At 34.7% G+C, this 20720-nt stretch overlaps 3 protein-coding genes and 1 long non-coding RNA gene across 7 annotated transcripts; 2 read left to right on the top strand and 2 right to left on the bottom strand.

Annotated features, from left to right (window-relative positions):
• Positions 1-936: 936 nt before the first annotated feature.
• LOC124443110 (RING finger and CHY zinc finger domain-containing protein 1-like) lies at positions 937-5928 on the top strand. 3 transcript variants are annotated; one of them, XM_046993644.1, is made up of 12 exons: positions 937-999; positions 1371-1580; positions 2323-2549; positions 3222-3341; positions 3431-3549; positions 3613-3691; positions 3771-3815; positions 4071-4129; positions 4312-4341; positions 4441-4561; positions 4636-4659; positions 5275-5928. In XM_046993644.1, exons 3-12 carry the CDS (start codon positions 2475-2477, stop codon positions 5509-5511), a joined length of 909 nt encoding a protein of 302 aa, XP_046849600.1. In that variant the 5' UTR covers positions 937-999; positions 1371-1580; positions 2323-2474; the 3' UTR covers positions 5512-5928. The 3 variants fall into 3 exon arrangements, with proteins under 3 accessions (XP_046849600.1, XP_046849606.1, XP_046849611.1); XM_046993650.1 differs by having other exon boundaries at positions 962-978; XM_046993655.1 differs by lacking the exons at positions 937-999; positions 1371-1580 and adding an exon at positions 1730-1753.
• LOC124438403 (EF-hand calcium-binding domain-containing protein 7-like) lies at positions 4595-14405 on the bottom strand. Its single transcript, XM_046988539.1, has 13 exons — positions 13623-14405; positions 11982-12047; positions 11524-11669; positions 10959-11045; positions 10085-10263; positions 9315-9322; positions 9131-9213; positions 8561-8715; positions 8307-8440; positions 7990-8141; positions 7473-7682; positions 6470-6577; positions 4595-6319 (listed from the first exon to the last, which is right to left on the bottom strand). Exons 1-13 carry the CDS (start codon positions 13747-13749, stop codon positions 6245-6247), a joined length of 1530 nt encoding a protein of 509 aa, XP_046844495.1. The 5' UTR covers positions 13750-14405; the 3' UTR covers positions 4595-6244.
• Positions 14406-15581: 1176 nt separating this feature from the next.
• On the top strand, positions 15582-20405 carry LOC124443085. Of its 2 annotated transcripts, none has more exons than XM_046993625.1 (6): positions 15582-16411; positions 16934-17065; positions 17134-17256; positions 17548-17795; positions 18531-18672; positions 19998-20405. In XM_046993625.1, exons 1-6 carry the CDS (start codon positions 15694-15696, stop codon positions 20081-20083), a joined length of 1449 nt encoding a protein of 482 aa, XP_046849581.1. In that variant the 5' UTR covers positions 15582-15693; the 3' UTR covers positions 20084-20405. The 2 variants fall into 2 exon arrangements, with proteins under 2 accessions (XP_046849581.1, XP_046849573.1); XM_046993617.1 differs by having other exon boundaries at positions 18531-18986; positions 19998-20121.
• On the bottom strand, positions 16902-17623 carry LOC124443138. The gene is made up of 2 exons (XR_006947510.1): positions 17537-17623; positions 16902-17133 (listed from the first exon to the last, which is right to left on the bottom strand). It is a non-coding gene; the product is annotated as an uncharacterized LOC124443138 (long non-coding RNA).
• Positions 20406-20720: the final 315 nt, after the last annotated feature.

The following is a 20720-nucleotide window of genomic DNA, read 5'->3' as shown; positions in this document are numbered from 1 at the left end:
AAAGTCAGATGCTCTGTTATATACTTCTCATCACTTTTCATGTGACCGGGCTGAGCAACAATGATTTTCCTGTCATTAATGTTTATAGGTCAGCCAATTTAAGTCTATCGTCCCACACAAAAAACATATCTCTGCCAGCTTTGATTACTTCAAATTCCTTTCCTTTTGTTTCAGGACGAAAAAACTGATGATTTAACACATAGCAAACAGATCATCAGTTAAAATAAATATTATATACATGCAAATTTGGCGGGTATGAAGATCTCATGTTCATCACGAAACATTTATAAACTTTTATTAATTTTTGAGTTTCATAGAGTTCTAAGGAGTTATATGTTCAGCTGTGATATATAATTCGGTAATTTCACAGATAAATATTCAATTCTCTACGTTCACGATGAAATAGAAACAATTAATATTTTTTATATTTCCTATGTTTCTTGACCTTGAACACTTTCGCGTGAGTTTCAATGTTTGAGCATGCACGCTATACTAATTAAAAGTGAAATATAAATATTTTCTGCGTTGACATATCAACAAATGTTGATATTGTGTCTTTCATGTTTTAATTTGGCCAATGTTCAAATACATTTGATTGTGTATACACAATGGTATAAACAAGCGTATAGAAATATTTTCAAAAGTTGAAACAAAAGTTTTTTATTAGCATACAATTTATTAATACTATGATAATGAAACAAAATTCAAAGTGCGGCTGAAATATTCGTCTTTACGTTTATAGCAACGCAATTTCTAGAAAAAAAATTCAAAGAGTGGCTGAAATATTTGTCTTTACGTCATAGCAACGCAATTTTTAGCTAATCATCTATGAAAGAGACGCAGATAACCAATCGAGAAAATTCTCGAAGGTTTGCCGAGATACAATATATCTTGAATTCGACAAATAAAAAGTTAAAGATATCCTTGAACAGTGAACACCAGACATGTTTGAAAAACAACAAATGAAGTTTTGCAAAGGTAACAATCAAAGATCAAATGGTAAACAGTTCCGTTTCTTAGCCATGAGCTTTGTTGGTTTTCTGTGCAGTTATTATATATGAAACATTTTGACAACATTTTGCCGTTCTTTTCAATCATAAATGCTCGTCTGAATGCGGTAAGAATGAGAAATGTGGTCACAAGACAACGGCAGAATGTAATCTAATTATTATTCCAAAATTTTTAACTGAAAAGTCACGAAAACCGGCTGCAACCATTTGGACCAATTTTAGTCAGAATATACGTCAGATATACGTCAAAGACTTTTACGTTATGTTTTTGAAGTTAGTAACAGAAGTTAGGCTTTTAAATGTGAGTAAATATATAAGTAAAAATCTTAAGAACTTTACAAACGCTATAGCACACTTTAGGAGGAATGTGCACGAGAGATAACTCACCCTCACAAATGATGAAAGTGAAAACTGGGGGTTAACCTCGAACATTATATATGCCACGTGAGTTCCAGCGTCATGTGACAAACTTAACGTGCACAAAAGAAACTTTCCGAACTCGTTACATCACAAGACCGAAATGTCTCTATGGTCGCTGGTTTACGCTGCACCGGATTACAACTTGATCAGGTTAAATTTTTTGCTTTAAAAGGCAGCATATTATACTTATGCAGTTTTTTAACATGCAAATATATTTTTATAATTATGAAAACGCTAATGTTTTTAGAATTCAGGGGCAGGTTGCACAAAGCCTGGATAGCGTTATCCATTGGATAGCAAAAATTTTCAAACTTGTAAAAAAGGTATTCATATTTATCTTCGAAACAATATTTTATTTCAGTGATTGTTCAGTTCGAGTTTTGTACTTTTTGCTTTTTAAAAGGTTTTATAAAAGTTTAAAAAACTTGCTATCCAATGGATAACGCTATCCAGGCTTCGTGCAACTGGCCCCAGGACAAATACATTTAAAAACCTGTGATGTATTTTATAAAATCATAGGCGGCACACATTTACTGGCTTTTTCTATTAAATAAACTCATTTTGTGAACAAAATTCCTTTCTAGGCTTTCTTAACTAGTGACTTAAAGAATTTGTTAAAGATTGTGCACCAACCATTGCAAGACTCTTAATTAAAGTCACCAGTTATAAAAGGATTATTGAGCACAAAATGGATTTATTTAGTAGAAAAAACTCTATGATTACACAAGACTGTATAAAGTAGAAACTATAATTACATACAGCCAAATAGATAGAAACAATCATACAAAGCTATATGAACCATTTAAAATCAAGAAACATATTTGTATAAATTGATTTTACGAGAAACATAAACTGATATCTGGACCGCTTATAACACTACGATAAATTATAGATCCTGTACATGAAGAATACGAGTGACGATCAGATATCAGTGAACTATTGCCACCGTACTAATCTATGGGCTAGATTGTTGTGCTACCTCGCTTACATAGCTATTTATTCATTTCGCTATTCACCCACGCGCATGCGCCGCAAGTATCGCGAATGGCAACAATGTCGTTGGATTCAGTCGAAGATTATCAAAATTGTAAACATTACGCTAGAAAATGTTCATTAGTTGTAAGTAGAGTTTTTAATACATGCATTTAATTATAAAATTCAAGAAATATGTTCAAAGAATTTGTAAGGATAATGATGGACGAGTTCGATTGTTTACGTTTTCTGGCAGTCAGATTTATCCCAAGGGAGTTTAAGCATTCTTGCTGGTGTTCTTTAAAAGAACACAACGAAATATGCCGGCCAAAAAATGTAAACAATCTAACTTATCTATACATCTGTGAAGCGATGTGATACTCTACTTTTCGTATTGTTTATTGTGATTTGCAAAGGAGTTCTTTGTCGGTAGAAATAATTTGAAGTGAAGCAAAAGGAAATGAAATATTTTTGGGTGAAAAACCTTTTCCAAAATTTATACATGGGAAATCAATTACTTACATGTACGAAGAATGAAAATCCACCGAACATTGAATCTACTGTCTTATTTCGTTGATAACTACTCATTAACTTATGTTGATTATGTTTCGTGAGATATGAAAATAATATCTGAAGGATTTGAAGTCTTGAATAGTGACATATTTAACTTAAAAAACAGTTTATTTACTTATAATATCCCTCACAATTAGACAGCTAAACCAAAGTTGAACTCTTTCACAAGAATGTCAGCCACTTCACTAAATTGTGGTATTCATTGACATTTTTTACATTCCCAAACAACTTCTATTTTTCATGAAGAGTCCATGCTGCGACAAGGTGTATGCCTGTCGATTTTGCCATGATGAACACGAGGATCACAAATTGATACGAACGAATGTAGAACAGATTGAATGTAGACAATGTGGACTTAGACAGAAGGTACATAAAGAGGCATTTTTTCAATAAGTACACATATTCATTAAATGTAAGATCTTTTTATTAAATACCATAATGAGATCTCTATTAAGGTGTCTTCTAATTGTGAAAAATGTTTGATATCATTTGGAAAATACTACTGTGGAAAGTGCCGCATGTTCGATGACAATGATAAAGGACAATTTCACTGTGATGGCTGTGGTATTTGTAGGTTTGTTATGAAACTAAATGTTAACCCCAAGAGCCATTTATTTACCATAGTTTGTGTTTTTAGAGTTGGAGGACGTGATAATTTTATTCATTGTGATACATGTGGTTTTTGTTTAAGCAAATCTATTTATGATTCGCACAAGGTACAAACTAAAATCAATTCTATATAATTTAAATATTATTTATAGAGTGTATATTCATCACATTTCCTGCCTTTTTCAGTGCCTTGAAAAGGTTTCCAGAAACAGTTGTGCAATCTGTCTTGAGGTATATAGTGATAATTTCCATTAACTAATAATACAAAACAGTTTGTCCACAGTTGATGCAAAAGAAAGTTGAATAGAACTGCTATGAAATGTGGCATATTGCTTAATATTGAAAAATTACAATCTACTGTTTTAACAACTACTGTTTTAGCTAAGGAACTCTGAACATCCTATTTCCATTGACTATTATCCAGTTATTCTTATTAAAGATTAGGAAGTCATTTAACCCTACCTCAAATCATGTTGTTCAATTCAGGATTTACATACTTCAACAATACCTGCACATGTTCCAAAATGTGGTCATCTCTTACATTCGTAAGTCAAAATTTAAAATTTAAAATTGAACTTTAAAAATTTTATTCCAGTAACCTACACTTTTCAGCGTATATCTATCCATCAAAAACATGTGTAAAAGCTTTTAATAACTGAATCTGGTTTGCAGTTATGTCTATATAGTTGCTATGAATTACTAACAGATTTGTATTTAAATTCTTTAGGACATGTTTCCATGACCTGTTGAGATCTGGGTATTGTATATCATCAATATTCCTAATTACTACTGTACATATTCATTGTGTCTTAATTCCATTCATGAGCATTCAATTTTGCCATTTTTAACATTTTAGGGGGTACACCTGCCCAACATGCAATGAGTCCTTGATTGATATGTCATCAACTTGGCGAAGATTGGATTCTACAATTGCCTTGACACCAATGCCACCAGAGTATGCAAATATTGATGTTAGGGTAAGTGTTATTTATAATGAACATTATGTATTGTTTACCACATCAAATAAAATTTATTTTCTTTTTGCTTTTAGATACTTTGTCGTGATTGTCACAAAGTAAGCATTTTACTTGTGTTGTCTTTACATGTTATTTATTTTGAACTTACTAAAGAAACCAATTATTAGACACAACTATTTATGCCTTTAATGTCAACTGTATAATGTCAGGAATTATATCATGACATTACTTCTAAGGATATCTCATTTTAACACATATATGCGTGACGCGTCCCATTGCTTTCTTTTGCATCCATTAACAAACGTGTTTGATCATTGAATTGAATAAAAAATAGAAGGCTACCTCTTGCCAAAATTTGAATTCAGTTATTCAAATAGTACCAATTCTTTCACGCACGACCAAGTAAAAGTTCTCTACGACCGTACTTTACGTTAAAGTGCAGTACTTTAGCTACCTCTGTGTGTATGGAGATAAAATTTGACTTAATGAAAGTACAGACATGTTTACAAAAGGTAGCCATCCAGTTACAAGTTCAGTTCAATGCACTTTAGTATATTTTGAGTTTCAACCTTCACCAAGGCACAACAAAAATTCATTTTCAGGTTGACCTGTTACGTGTAACGAGTTCGCTTGTTTTACAATTGTAATGTTGCATGCATTCTAGATTAACTTTTTTTAATTTATAAGTAAATAAAATCAACTTTATTTTACAGCATTCGACTACGAAATTTCATATCGTTGCATTGAAATGTGGTGAATGTGGTTCATACAACACATGTCGCGATGACGCCGACAATGTTAATGGGGACGTAGTGGCAGAGGAGGATAATGTTGAACATGAAAATATAATTATAGATGATGATGATGGACCAGAAAGTTCAGATGACGACGACATCATTGATGACGTAACCGACAATGATTCTTCTTCCTCAGATTTATCGTTAGATTAGGTTTTGTGTGCAATAGCGTAGCCAGCCAGCAAGTTTTACTCCTGCTATGCCTCGGTCACACTGCATTCGATAACGATCCGAAAAAAAAATCGCTCGTTATTCAAACTCTTCTGTGCGGTCACATTGCAGCGATAATGATAACGATTTATCGTTAGTATGTGACCATTGAATTTCTTATAGTTTATCGTTATCGTTTATTGTTATCGTTATCGTCGAACAGTGTGACCGAGGCTTAAATGTCAGACGATTATCATTATTTATTTCTTTAGAATTCATTTGTTTTCCAGTGATAATGAACACTGAAAAATTAACATAACAGGACTAAATAAGCAGGCTTGCACCGCCAGTGTTGAACGAAATTATATAAAACTAATCAGTGACTCTATCCGGGGTTTTTATCAAGTTTTATGAACATTACATATGTGTCGTGTTTTCTGAATCGATTACTGATTTATAAGGGTTCGCAAGGTAAACAAGGGTACCCAGAGTAAACACGGGTACCCTTGGTATACAATGTACAATGTGACTCAGGTTAAACAAGGTGACCTATGCATAGTTTTTGCTGAAAAAAACACTGAAAAATTTTTTAGCAGTTGGCTTCAGAGGCCAACATGGAGTTCGGAAGACCGTATCGTACATCTTGTGCCTTCATATTACGTACGTTTGTTATGTTTTATAAATTCGTAATGCTTTCTCACCAGTATGAGAAGGATCCGGGACTTCTTGATAATACTCAATCCAACACTGAATCTTCACACGACACAGACCATGATTGTGAAGGATCCAAAGCAGTTATATGATGCCCAATCTATATAAATATACACAAAAACGAATTAGCCAACACTGAAAGGAGAACAGCAATGAATATTTCATGTGAGTAATGCTTTGCAACGATTCCCTAAGATAACAGATTCAATGAACAGTTTATTAACTTAGATTGAAAATAAAGTCGTCGTACCTCGATGGATTTCGCCTCCACCTTTATCACACAGTTTAAGTTGGAACGATGACTCAAGCAATTTTCACTTTGATCACAGTTTAACCTTACCATAACAGATTGACGAGACTGCAAATGTGAAAAGAAGAATTTGCAAAGATATACAATTTTCATATTTAGTGGTCAGCAACTGCAGTGTAGCCAGCCTTCAAGTTTAGTTCCTGATATTTAAATTTCACATCATTATATTCAGGGTAGGATGAACCTCTCAGGAGGCCTAGGGATCATCTCATGTTAGGTGGCCTTTTCACCTCTATTTTATTTGTAATACTTGACATCTTATAAGAGATGAACATTTGGAGGCGCATCTAACTGCGAGTACATCAAGGGATCTTGTAAACAATAGAAACGACCTTTGGGATGCAAAAACACAACGAGTCCTTAAAACGACATTCCCAATGCGGTTTTATAAGATAAAGTAAGACTATTGGTGCATTTTCGTTAGGCTGTCCTATGACTCCAGTTATTTCTAGGTTGTTGAGCCGAATGCTTCGACAACTGCCTTTTACCACATAGACATTGTTGATTATCCTTTCCACCTTTCAAGAGCTATTAATCACATGTTTCACTTGGCGCTTAGAGCTGGTTACAGTACAATATCATTGAGGTCTGAAACTGGTCATTTTTCAACATCATTGTTTCATTATTGTTAATGGTATAAGTTTTGTGGACGTCGTTTGTATTATCAATAGAGCAATTAGACTGACATGGTGCGTGACCCAGGCTCCTTGAGCCCACACCTTAATCTGGCTGTAATCATTGTTTTCACGGAGCGTAAAGACACACAAATTTACATCGCAGAACTAAATTTGCTGAATGGCTACGCCACTGGACAGCAAGGGATAACGATAATGCAAGATTGTTAGTTTTACGACAAGGTCATTTGGATTCATATTAAACTTATCTAGAACTTGCTTGGATTTTAATTTCCTGTAAACACCATCTGTTTGGATACTACATGTACCTTGTTTTCGACGGCCAAACTGACGCGTTGCTCGTCTTCATAACGGTGTAGAATAAGATCACGCATGCGCTTTACATTGCGCGTTGTCGAGTTTTTTACGATTGACTGTATAACAACTTTTGTCAGGATATCAATTTTGTCATCAATCTTTGATACTTCCAATTCAATGTTGGAATCCTTGGAATATATTTCGATGACAAAAAATGCAACCTAAATTTCAACATTAGATTATCAACAATAAAGAACAGAGTCGTAGGCAGGATTCATGAAAGGGGAGAGTCACTGAGAGTATGAGGAAAGGGGGAGACGTCCCGAAAAAAGCAACCTTACATGACAGTCAATTCAAACATATCACAAAAAAGGGAGGTGCAACCCCCCCCTTTGCACATCCGAGGCTACGCACCTTTAGAATAATGACAGCTTCAAGCAGACTTCAACTTTTGTCGTTTGACACACAGATTTTTTTTAATTGTTGTGGATTACCTACGTATAGGTATAAACTATAGCAATCAAGTACCTGGTCTGGTTCCAAAGCCCTGTTGTAACCCATGCTTTTGAAGGTTATCCACAAGTCATTGGAATCCCCTTCAGCATCTCGAGCTTCCATCAGATTGAGATCCAAAAATCCCTTTAACGTAATGTCACGATCATTCTTTGTGTGGAAATTGTCTAAAAAATTTAAGCATTAAGAAAATTGTATTAAAAGTAGATAATGGTAATACAAATACTTAGTCATCGACCATGACTAACTTTCAAAAGTTTCCAACTCGTTTGGCAATCAGGCGAAGTTGACAATGCATCATAAAACAAGATAAAAGTTCGATGAAAACATACCAATCATAACTTGCCAAGCATCGTCATCACAAGACTCTCCACTCGTACGCATTTGAAAAATGTCGAACTCTTGGCGGTTAAGGTAGCCATTGCCATCAAGATCACAAGTATGAAATATCTCAGCCAAAGAATCTCTAAATGGATAAAAAAACCAGTTATGTTAAGGTAAAAGCCTTTACTTAATAAAATCTTTATTGAACAAAAAATTAACACACAAAAACCAGAACTTGTTTAACATGTTTTCAACATCCCACCTACATCGCTTTGTGAGTTGGATTTCACCATTAACATTCTTAAGCAAGTCAACTGTCTTTGTTAGTTCATGTTTTCGTGTGCGTATTTGACATCCGGCTGTAAAGACAACGACGTCGTATTCTCCGGGGGGAATGTCAGTCAGAACGCAACTTTTCTATAAGAAAAAGTTCAAAGGCACACCCGAATGAAAATTCGTTGGTATCTCCTTCTCAATTCATCTATTTTTAGCAATTTATTGTAAATACTAGATGAAATTGTTTCAGGTTTGATGCGATTTTTAGTAAAGATATTTAGTTGAGTAAAGACTACTGAAAACACTTGATACTGAACACACGTCAGTCACAGCAAATCATCAAGAAAAATTAATGAAGTTCACAATCATTAAAGCACACAGTATTAAAAAGTAAAATTTATTCATTGACGTTACACTAACTACATGTAGCTACGTAACATTGCCACGCATGTTCATGGCGAAGACTACGCTCACCGTAATACTCTGAACATGTACAATATAGCCACATAAAACTGTATCAAACTTATCAGATGTTAAAGGATTTAGGAAAACTTACTTCATTAGCAATTGCTTTAGTAAAAGCAACAAGTTCTCCAGATGACTCTTTCAAAATAAATAATGTAAAATCCGCACGTCTTTCTGTAAAGGCCATATATTACAATTTAATACGGCTACAGAAACACTGATAACATATCTGTGACATGGAGCAGATTACGTAACAACAGTTCCGTAACAAGTACCAACAGTTCTAACATGTAAAAACAGTTCCCTGACATACATAGCAACAGTTCTACAACATGTACTTAGCAATAGTTCTGTGTCATGTAACAGCAGTTCTGTGACATACATAGCAACAGTTCTATAACATGTACGTAGCAATAGTTCTGTGTCATGTGACAGCAGTTCTGTGACATACATAGCAACAGTTCTATAACATGTACGTAGCAATGGTTCTGTGTCATGTAACAGCAGTTCTGTGACATATATACTCTATGCAACGTAAAATATGCCACATAAACCTGTTCGATACTTCGGCGTAACTATAACGTTAATTTGGGAGGGGGGGTGCATATTCATATATTCCGTTGTGTCCCACTGATTTCTTTTGAAAGTGAATTGAATTTCAAAAGAAATCAGTAGGGCACAACTGAATATATGAATATACCCCCCCCCCAATTAACATTAACGTTCTAGTTACGCTTCTGTACTTGACATTTCTTATCACTTTTCATACCTCGATAGTTTCCATTAATGGCTATCCACAGTGTAGTTGAGGAGGAATCTTAAGTTTATAACAATGACTAGAGAATTTTCCGTCATCTTCCATCACAACAAAACCTTTTTTCATATGATACTCCCAGGCCTTTAATGTATAAGAGGAATTGCATGTTGATACAGTAAATGTGCAGAAAATAAGCAGAAAAAGAAACGATACTGTCACCATGTGTTCATAAATAAATAGGACAGAACAAAATAGAGCAATTAAATAAAGGATATCTCAAAAACTAACCTTAAGATTTTTGGTTCTTTTACAACATTTCTCGCCGACACAGGAGATTTCTGACTACCAATTTCAGTTGAAAATTTTCTCGATGACGAACTTGATTTGTCCACACGAAACTCATCTTTGATTTTGTTTTGACTGATTTCTTTACATTGTTGAACAGTCGACATTAGCATATCACAAAACTAAAAACAAGATGGTTAGCTGTAGGTTGTGGTACATGTTATATGATTTGTTTAGTTGTCATTTAGTTTAATATTATTTCGTGTTTAGATTATGACAGGATGAATGAATGTAAAATAGTAATAAAAACAACGAATTCTTGCCATGGGATTAGATTGGTCAAAAATCTCAGGCAGACTTCAGGGGCTGGTTGCACAAAGCCGGGATAGCGTTATCCATTGAATAGCCTTTTTTAAACGGTTAAAAAACTTCTTAAAAAAGAAAAATATAAGGTGTGAACTGAGCAATCACTGAAATAAAATATTTCTTCTAAGATTGCAAAATTTCTTTGTAGTAACGATAATATGAATACGTTTTTTACAAGTTTGAAAATTTTACTATCCAATGGATAACGCTATCCAAGCTTCGTGAAACCGATTTTCATGACTTATCACATCATATTTCGGGTGAACTTTGCTAAACATTATTTGAATTTTCAACCTCGTACGAAGGGAGCAGCTCAATATGTGACAAACATGTATCTCTTAATCAATTTGCGAACGCAAAGTCCCGCATTCGGAAAACAATGAAATGTTAACTTTCCCTTTAGTGAATACAATTATGAGCAAACCAGTGACAATTTGAATATATTAACATACAATCGCAATTCCACAAACATTTTAATAGTTTTCTACGAAGACAATTGCACTATTCACACCTCTTCATAATCTAGGCGATCATCTTTATTGCCATCAGCTTCTTTAAATATATCTTCAACCTCAGAAGGATCCATTTTTTCTCCACGCTGAAATGTAGTAAAAAGTGAATATGTAATTTAGAATTTTTTATCCGACGAAGAATTCTTACAAGCGCATAACCAGTTTTCAATTAACACTCGTGCATCCAGAACATGATTGAAGTCAGTGGTAGATCTAGCTAAGGTCAAAGTGAAGACATGTCTGTTTCAATACTAAATGACGGGGTGATCGAGGGACTCTTAAAATCGTAACCTCACAAATCTCCACGAATCCCTGCGGAGATAGACAATTTACAAGTTGAAGTACTTTAAAAGCAATTCAATTTCTCTGATTCTATTCACTAGAAATTCTTAGGCAATGGCATTTTCATCACAAAGATCTTTCATAATAAAAATGGAAGGACTATGATAATTTTTTTATCGTCGAGGAACCATCACCGATCACGATAAAATTGCTAACATTAAAAAGCAAAAATAACTCTGTTATCCTGAGGCTACGTTCAAATAAAAAAAATATTATAATCACTGTCGAGAGAGTCTTCTTCAATTCAGAAAGAGAGATGAAACCATCTCCATTTATGTCCATCTTTTTGAAGGCAGACAACAACTCGTTCTTTGTATTCTGTTTTTCTTGCTTCATTATTGCACAAAATTTGGAATAGGAAATGGATTCTAAATCAAAAGAAAGGTAGGAAATTAATTTGCATCACATGTAAAAATCGTATACGATTGCCGTGTTCAGCGCAAGAAGTGTCTCTGTACAGAGAAAAATTGAAAGAGGATAAAAAAAACTACCAGCTTTCATTCAATACACTAATGGCTGTTCGCATTGCGTATATTCATACATATGTACATAAAAAGAAAAGAAACCTTAGAAATTTGAACATTGCACGGTAAAACCCGTGATACAAAGTATGTTTGTGGCAGGAGGGGGATGCGAGAGATAATAGTGTGTAACTTAATTGACTAAGATGTTATACATACCTGCAGAATCTTTCCAATAACGCTCTATAGACTTTTGTGATGGATTACGACCAGCATATTGAAGAGCTTTAAAGGAAGAAACAGTGTAATAATAATCAAAATTCACTTAAAACAAATTAAAGCCTGTTGGTATTTTTTTCGATCCCGACATTATGCAAGAAACCGTTTTGCGAGGATAATTGCAAATCCAGGGCTGGATAGCGTTATCAATTGGATAGGAAATTTTTTGAAACAGTTAAGAAAACTCTTAAAAAGGAAAAATATAAGATTTCATCTGAGTAATCACTGATGTAAAGTATTGTTTCTAAGATTACAAAATTCCTTTGTCGTGAAGAAAATATAAACACTTTTTTTGCAGGTTTGAAAATTTTACAATCCAATGGATAACGTTTTCCAAATTTTGTGCAACCGCATCCAGATGTTAATTACGACGTCAGCCTATTGACCTTACCATGACCTTTCTAAATCCTCTCTATCCTTGACTATCCTTGAGTGTTCTAACAGCAGTTAATATACATTTGTAACTCATTGAGCATTTTCAATTCCACAATATTTCTTTTCAATGACTGAGAGGAAGAATATGAGGCCTTTAGGAGTTTTTGATGAGGCAGGCCTTGCTGATATCAATGTTTGACAGGAATGCTGACTGCTCGCCTCATATCTGTATTAATTTTTGTTTTGCATTTTTCAAAGTTTTCATAATTTTCAAATCAATAAAATATAGACTTTCTCAAGTATTGAGGCTGTGAGCCATGTCTGTTTAACGACATATGGTTATCTGAAACCAATAGTTCTAAAACTCCTACCCAAGTAACCCAACAAATGCAGATAACATGAAATAATAGGAATTACAGTTAGTAAATGATCACATGCACAATAAGAACACCAAAAGCTTATGGGCATATTCTCCACAATAATGTAACTGGTTGGTTATTTTTATTTCACAAACCCTCAATTCACAATTATTTTGATTTTTGCATGGAAAATACTTTTTGTTTATGTACATTAAATAATTTCATCGTAAATGAAATTAATTTAGTTTTTCAAAAAAAAGAATAATAATTTTGCAGAAAATTTTATGAGCAAACTAAGATTTGAGCTAGCTTTCCCAACTGCCTTGCTAAAAGAAGCTTGAACAAAGTTTACCCATTTACACAAATAAAATTTAAACCAAAGTGTTTTTAATTTAAATGAAAAATATCTCATATTCAACATTTTTAGCCATCTTGCATGTTATAAAATAATGCTAAAGAAGAGTTGCCTTGTTTATGTTTTGCTGGCAGACAGATTAATCCAAAGATAGGAGTTGACCAAGAGTACATGACTAAATCTGCTTGCCAGCAAAACATAAATATGACAAGTCAGCATTTACATTAAAATATCTAATTCTAAATGCTGCATCTATGAATTGTTGATGTATCCAAATGAGAAAACTTTGCCAAATAACTTATTAGTTCGTGACATGTTCATGGACAATGGCAGGGAATCACCATCATTGGAAATGGTGGAATGTTTAATTGGCAACTTCTTTGAGTTTGATTTGAGCCATTGAAATATTTACTGACAAATAGGAAGCATTTGAAATACACTTGGAAAAATAATTATTACGTGAACAATTTTGAATGATCGCGAGAAGCATACCAAAGGCAAGTTCTTTAGATGACTTTATGTTGTCAGTTGTACTGTTGACGACAGCCAGATAAGCCATGCGACACTCTTCATCAAGTTTTGTAGGGTTTTGCAATACCAGCGACGATTTATGAGACATTTCACAGATTTGAAGATAAATTAAGAAGAATGAAAAGCTTCGTTTTTCATTTACTTCAACAATTTGCAAGAAGACACACAGAGAATACAAATACAAACAGAGAATACAAACTTTAACATAGCAACAAAATGGTCAAACAACAACGTCTAGTAAGGATAACTATGGATATAGTGGGCTCAAGTATGAACTTAAACAAGGAACATTTACATTTCTACCGTGCTCATTCACTTTTTCATCTTTTTTTCTCTATTAGCTCATTACGTGAAAAGTGCGTATGTTTATAGTAAGAATATTGACGAAATCACTCGTTGGAAATATTAAATTATTAGCAGTTATTAGCAAAGCAGTACCTATTTATCCCTCAGTGCTACAGGGATGCTACCCTGATTGACAGATTAAAAAATAAGCTAATTTTCTGTCAACTTGAGCGCAAAGAAATATGCTATTTTCGTGGTAGTTGTACTAGTTGATTCTATTTGCGTGTAAGAGGCAGTTACGAGCAAAGCTCATAAGTTAGGAAACTATAGAGTATAGACTGAGCAAAACATTGTAAGTACGGGCTATCCGAAAGGAGGCACTTTATCAACACTTCTTTTAAAGCACCTTTGCCTTAGTACAAAGTCGTACAACGCTTCGGATTTGAAGTTCGTTGCAAATGCGCAAGACGGCATCAGCTAGCTTTAAATTGGAAGAGGCAATTTTCTGAATACCGGGCTGCGTCTAGCTCAAACCTTAGAACAACAACCTTTTACCATAACGTCTTATCTTCATAATCTTCATGTATTCTTCAAGAAATATTTATATGGGTGATTTTATTTTGCTTGCTAGGAGGATGCTTACCGTTGTAAGGTCGGTGCACAACAAGAGATACACTTTTAGCCAAAATCAACTGAAGGAATAACGTTTTTGATGTCACGCTTGCAACTTTTTTGTGTCACAAGATTGTGCTTGAAATTTTCGATTAAACGTTTTAAAGTGTGCTTCGTGTGCTTCGTGTAAAGGGGATACAGCAGAGAGAAGTTCAAACGTAGTACACGAAGAGGGATATTTGACGTGATCGTGCTGGCGACTGCCGAATGAATTATCACAAGTTTTTAGTATTGGTATGCCAACATTTTCGTTCGTTTACTGAGGCTTTTTTCTTTGTGGTCAGACCGATTCATGGAATTATCGTGGTAAATTTTTTTGTTTAAATGCTTGTGTTTAAGCACTTTTCATGTTTTTTCGGTCTTCGAGTTGAAAACTTCTTTTTTACATCATTTTGTCATGAGATCTGCTCAGTGCGTTTTTACAAACGTAATTAACGGTTCGTTAGCAAGCAACGCTTTTTGTTTACATTTCATGGGCAAAAGCAAAGCCAGTTTGCAAGTCTTGGTTCTGCTAGGTAAATTTCAGTTTATTATCACTGTTCATTTCTTTTTACATAAATATTGTTTTTACTGTAATTGAAAGTAGAAAATTTTGCTTAGCATGTAAATTTGCAGGCTGGCCGCTACCCCACTGCCCAAGGGTGATATCCAACCTTAAACATGCCAAGAACTTTTAACTCGTTCGATTGATTTTGCTTCGAAGTGGAAAAAAACGACAATATGTCATTTGCAGATGAATTAACATGCATGACTGCCATGCCAACATAACATTTTTCTTCAACACTCGAATTTCTAACAAACCTATATACAATAAGGAGAACACAACAGCTGTATTTTTATTCAATATTCACAGTAAAGTCAGTAACATAAAAAACTCAATTACAAAAAAATTCCAAGTAACAAAAAAAGACAATTTTAGAAACATTCTCATCGAATATTTTCAAAAACATTGATTACATCATCGTCATATGACAATGTCACTACAAAGCTATGTCTCAGCAAGTTGTATTGCTTATGTTTCATTATCAACCTATTTCATCTTGTTGTCAGCGAATCATATTATAGTATTGTTTGTATGAGAAGCCTCGAGAATCGGATTCTCACAGCACTATGGTCATGTGCATGCTTTGTCCTTTGTTTTATTTTACTAACGAAAAAAGAGACGTCGTCATGGCAGAACGCATTCAAGTGTATCGTCCAACCTGTTTCGGCGATCTCAAAACTTCAACGTTTAAAGAAAGCAAGTAGCTCAAATTTTTCTGTATCTCCCAATGGGAAAACTGCCGAGGCACAAAAAGTTCCACATGATTACAAAATCGAGCATCACATATCATCTATGGAAAAACTTTTTTTGGCAACATACAGAAAGGAGTTCCAAAGGGGCTGGTGTAAAATAAACAAAGGTAGAATGGATTGGGAAAATTTTTTAGCACCATGTATTGACCATACAAAATGGGACATTTCAAATGCTGGCTGGAGGAATCACGCTTTGAAGACTTCTGCAGAACATAGCTATACTTTTAAATGGGACATTCGCCATGCCGGGCAGTTCAGCAGATTCTTCATTCAAACTAGAACCTCACGAAATCTTCCTAAAAAGATAGGTGGAGATTCATGGCGAGTTCTTATAAATGGAGTATCTTCGATAAGCCCAATAGTCTTCGATCACAATAACGGCTTGTATGAGGTTGAGTTTTTGTTGATGGATGCGGGAATTTATGATGTGCAAATCTATCTAGACTATACGCTGTGCGACGGACTTAAAGATCCACCTATAGATTGGTATAAAAAAGGTAAAACTCAAGCAGAATTATCACAAAGTCAGGCCATAATCTATGTCAATTTCAATTGTATCTTTGGAGTTTCAAATAATTGTTAGAACTGAACTGTTTGGGCTTACGAGACACGGAGTGATTAGTACCAACGCGTAGTAGCTCCTAGCACAGCTGTTTTGCAGGCAAAGAAATGTCCTAATAATTAAGTGGCGGACATATCGGAACATTTTTCCCAATGACTACTCACTCTCGCTTACAATTGCTCATCAATTTCTACATCAATAGCAAGATTTCAGCTTAGATATTTCAAATCAAGCGATCAGTTGAGTGAAAATTTCAGCTTTAAGTAACGTTGTGATTTTGTGGCTTTACTCAGCGAGTGTAAGCGAGCTTTTAGAGCACAGCCGTCTTCTATTTGTGTCCTTAACCATATGTATTCTATAATTATTATTCACGAGTGCGTGTGATGCAATATTCACTCACAAAAGAACTATGATGGAGTGGATGATTGAGATTGGAATGCTTTATTTCAATATGCAGGAAGCTCTCAAGGAAAAAACCAGGCAGATGGCGCCTTAAACGGAGATCACCCGTATTTAATGAAAGCCTTGGAAAATGGAAAACCGATTCTCATTAACGTTGCAAAACCAAATTATTCCACCAACGTTTTTGGTAAGATTCTTTGTTCCATAAATAGATACGTGGTTGTGTAGCAATTAAGTGAACTTCCATTCATATAGCTGCAATGGAAAAGATAAGAAATGAAATATACGTCAAAAACCCATGCAATCAAAAGTGTCCAAGTCTATTATCAAGTGGTGAAGGAAGATGGAATGAAGGAGCTTGGAAACCCTTCTATAACGGTATGGGCAGAGTCTGGTTTACAAATATAACCAAGAAAATTGGAGGCGTGAGTGGGCAGAATAATACATGAACATAATCTATATGTAGATCTTTTACTCAACTAAATGCTTGTCCATAGTAGACGGGACATGTCCGGCTGCCCCCTCCCCCCGGGAAATACTGAAGAAAACACGTCACTTGCCTATTTGGCGAGATGATAGCAACGCATTGGCTTCATGCCGCTTTCAGATTTCCCACAATCGCAATTTATTGTTATACTAAACGATCTATACGTCTTACTTTAATTACAGACTTGAGTTTGTCACAACAAATTAGTCCTCGTGATGCCAAAAGTATCTTGTGGATATACGGTGATTCGGTGTCCAAATCTTTTGCTGAATATCTGGTCACGGGCCCATACCAGACAATATGTACAAAGTTATTCAAGGAGTGCAAAGTAACATACTCCTGGGTATATAATATAAAAAGAGGAAAAGTAGAAGAAACTGTCGATGGTAAAGACTACAGCCACGAAAAAGTCATGTATGAGATAATCAAGGTAACTGCTCAGAGTTTTCTATAAATGCATTATTTATACAGAAAAAATAGCTTATTTTTGGCAACGGAAACCATTAATGTTACCGATGAAAATGTCATATCAACAATGAGAGCAATTACACAAAATAGGTTATAGTTTCAAAAATGCAGAAGTAACTATTACTAGATAACATGTCACATAGATCAACACTTAATTTTAGATGATAGGCTATGTTAAGATATAAATTTATCACACAAAAAAAAACAAAACAATTGAATGGCATTTCGTACTCATTTATAGCTAGTTGGGGGCATTTGTTGCCAGTGTTGGGCAGACCTTGCTGTGAGTGGCATATGAAATGACCTAAGGCCCGTTTCAAATGTCCCATTTTACACTAGCCGGATGCATGTAAAACAAAAGATAATGAGAAATTTTATCTCATTTTCTTTTGTCTTTAATGCATTAACGCAAAATGCGACGTTTGAAACGGGCCTGATGGACGCTTACTCTAAAATGTAAATAAACATGAATTATAGAATTTCGCTCTTGTTTTCTCGAATCTTATTAATTTTAGGCAGAAAACTAATGGCAGGTGCATGCCCAGTCAAAAACCAATCAGTTTAGCCAATCATATATCATAAGACAAAAATTAGTGGAGAGATCCAAGATCAGCAATGATGGAAAATGACAATCTTCCAGTTGTTCCAAAACTAATGACATGAACGGTTATATAAAATTACATATACACATTTCCAGGTTCTTGACGACAAACGATTTGACGAACGTAGCGTGCTTCTTTTGAATTGGGGCATCCATTTCGCAGCAGCAGTGAATTTCACCAACTATCGAAAATTAATCGACGATTTTGTGGTCACACTTCAAGCAAAACAGAGAACAGGTCAGTGTAAAGGAAAAGTTATTTGGCGTACAACAACGGCTATTTTTCGTGATCGTTTTCCTGATCCGCACAAAGATGTTCGTCGTTTTTTAACCGTTCCAAGAATCATCTTATACAACGCGTACGCGATGTCTACAATGTGCAGGGCGGGTGTTCAAGTGATTGACGTATATCCGATGACGAACTCATTTCCGGCAGGAACCGTGTCGAAACACGATCCAGTTCATTACGAACGCCGAGCAATGCAACATGCACAAGCTGTACTGTATCACATGTCAAGTCACAAGAGAAACTTTTAGCAATGATTTTCACTTGTAAGTTTTAGCATAAACTTGCTGCTTATACTCTTGAATCACAAATGAGAAACAAGATAAAAACCAGTGGCCAGGTTTTGACTGATATTGCAAGAGGTTTACATACATAGATTCATATGTATGGAGTCCTCATCAGCTTCAAAAGAGGACTGTCTGTGTGAGGAAGTATTGAAGATTTGCACGGTTCGAACCACAGGCAGACTATTGACTAAAAATTACTTATTCACTTAAGTACAATTCTTTTTTATGCACTTAAAGTAAAAATTTTAATGAAATTAACACACCAAAATTTGTGTTTAAAACATAAGTTTTACGACCCTGGTCTTGTACAAACGTGTTTTTACTCCGAGCTTTGATTCAAAGTTTACAAACATTCATACATGACAAAGGTAATCGGATAATTCTCACATTCATTGTCCGTCCACTATTACAAAATCTTATTGACCTGCTTGACTTTTCGCATTCGATTATGGAATTGTTTGTTTAAAGAGTCAATAAGGTTATCCTGGGTTATCCGATATCATGACTGTGCCAAATTAATTCTTATCATTGACGTCATACTCCAGTAGCATTGTTTTACAGTGCTTTGTATTTTTTACATAAACTTTAAACTTTCGGAAGTATCCGTATTTCGCTCATGACTTGGCGACTAGACTAACTGGCCATGATCAACGTTGAAAGTCGAAAGAAAAAAGTGAAACTTATTTATTCAATTATGCTCTTCAGGTCAGGGCTACAGTGTGTGAGTCTCAATTGTGAAACAAGAAATAAATGTATAGCTAGCAATGAATATCCGGTTGATATAAGCGATTTCCTACCATCGAAAGAAGTGTATACGCATTCCAAGGACAATTTTCGTCTTCTCGATCAAACTCATTTTTGAAAACTTCTAAAATATATTTTCTGAATGAAAGAAATTCGAAACCAAAATTTATACCATATAAACTTTGCGTTCCTGTCGCTGTTAAAAAAATATTTCCAAACCTCGACCCAGTGTTTGCTATCTTCTAGACTTGTGCAATAACTATGATGAGAGAATCACCACCAATCATGGCCAATCATCAACACGACCCACGAACAGAAATTGTACATATTGAACAGGTTATCTTTTAAATACATTCCAACAAGTACAGGCAATTCTGCAGCTAAGCAATGTCCTTAACGGGTTCTTTGCTACTTAGCAGGATTTTTATAATCACATACTAACGATAAACAAACCGATTAAAGAAATGTTGAAAGTAAGAGCGAATGTGCTGAATGACAAAAGCAGTTCTCGCCAAACGATGTAAATGAAATGCTTGATGGAATGGAACATTACTTTTGGCTAATCATCGCAGAATCAGTAATAATTAAAGCCTAATGCGTTCCTCCTAATTCGAATTTAAAATAATGCAATTTCATAAATATTCATCCTTTGTAGACGCTCGCATTTATTTAATATTAGGTAGGATTGCTAACTGTTTCGCTCAGCCCAAATTTTTGCAACTGGATCATTCCCAGCCATTGTCATAAAACAGACACTTGCGATGGCTATAAACATGGCTTCATTTTTTTATAACAATAAATAGAATACTGCGGACTAGATTATGTTTTCTTCTAAAGACTACGATACCGAATAATGTACATGGATAATTGCCGTCTTGTAAGATATCACGAATTCTAGAGAACCATCTTAAAAGCACGAGTCATTGATGTGAAGTTTGTTTACCTCATTCGATGACAGCCTCACAACAC

Source organism: Xenia sp. Carnegie-2017, unplaced genomic scaffold (genome assembly GCF_021976095.1).
Source record: "Xenia sp. Carnegie-2017 unplaced genomic scaffold, XeniaSp_v1 HiC_scaffold_1, whole genome shotgun sequence".
Classification (NCBI taxonomy): domain Eukaryota; kingdom Metazoa; phylum Cnidaria; class Anthozoa; order Malacalcyonacea; family Xeniidae; genus Xenia; species Xenia sp. Carnegie-2017.
This window is presented reverse-complemented; position numbering and strand designations above follow the sequence as displayed.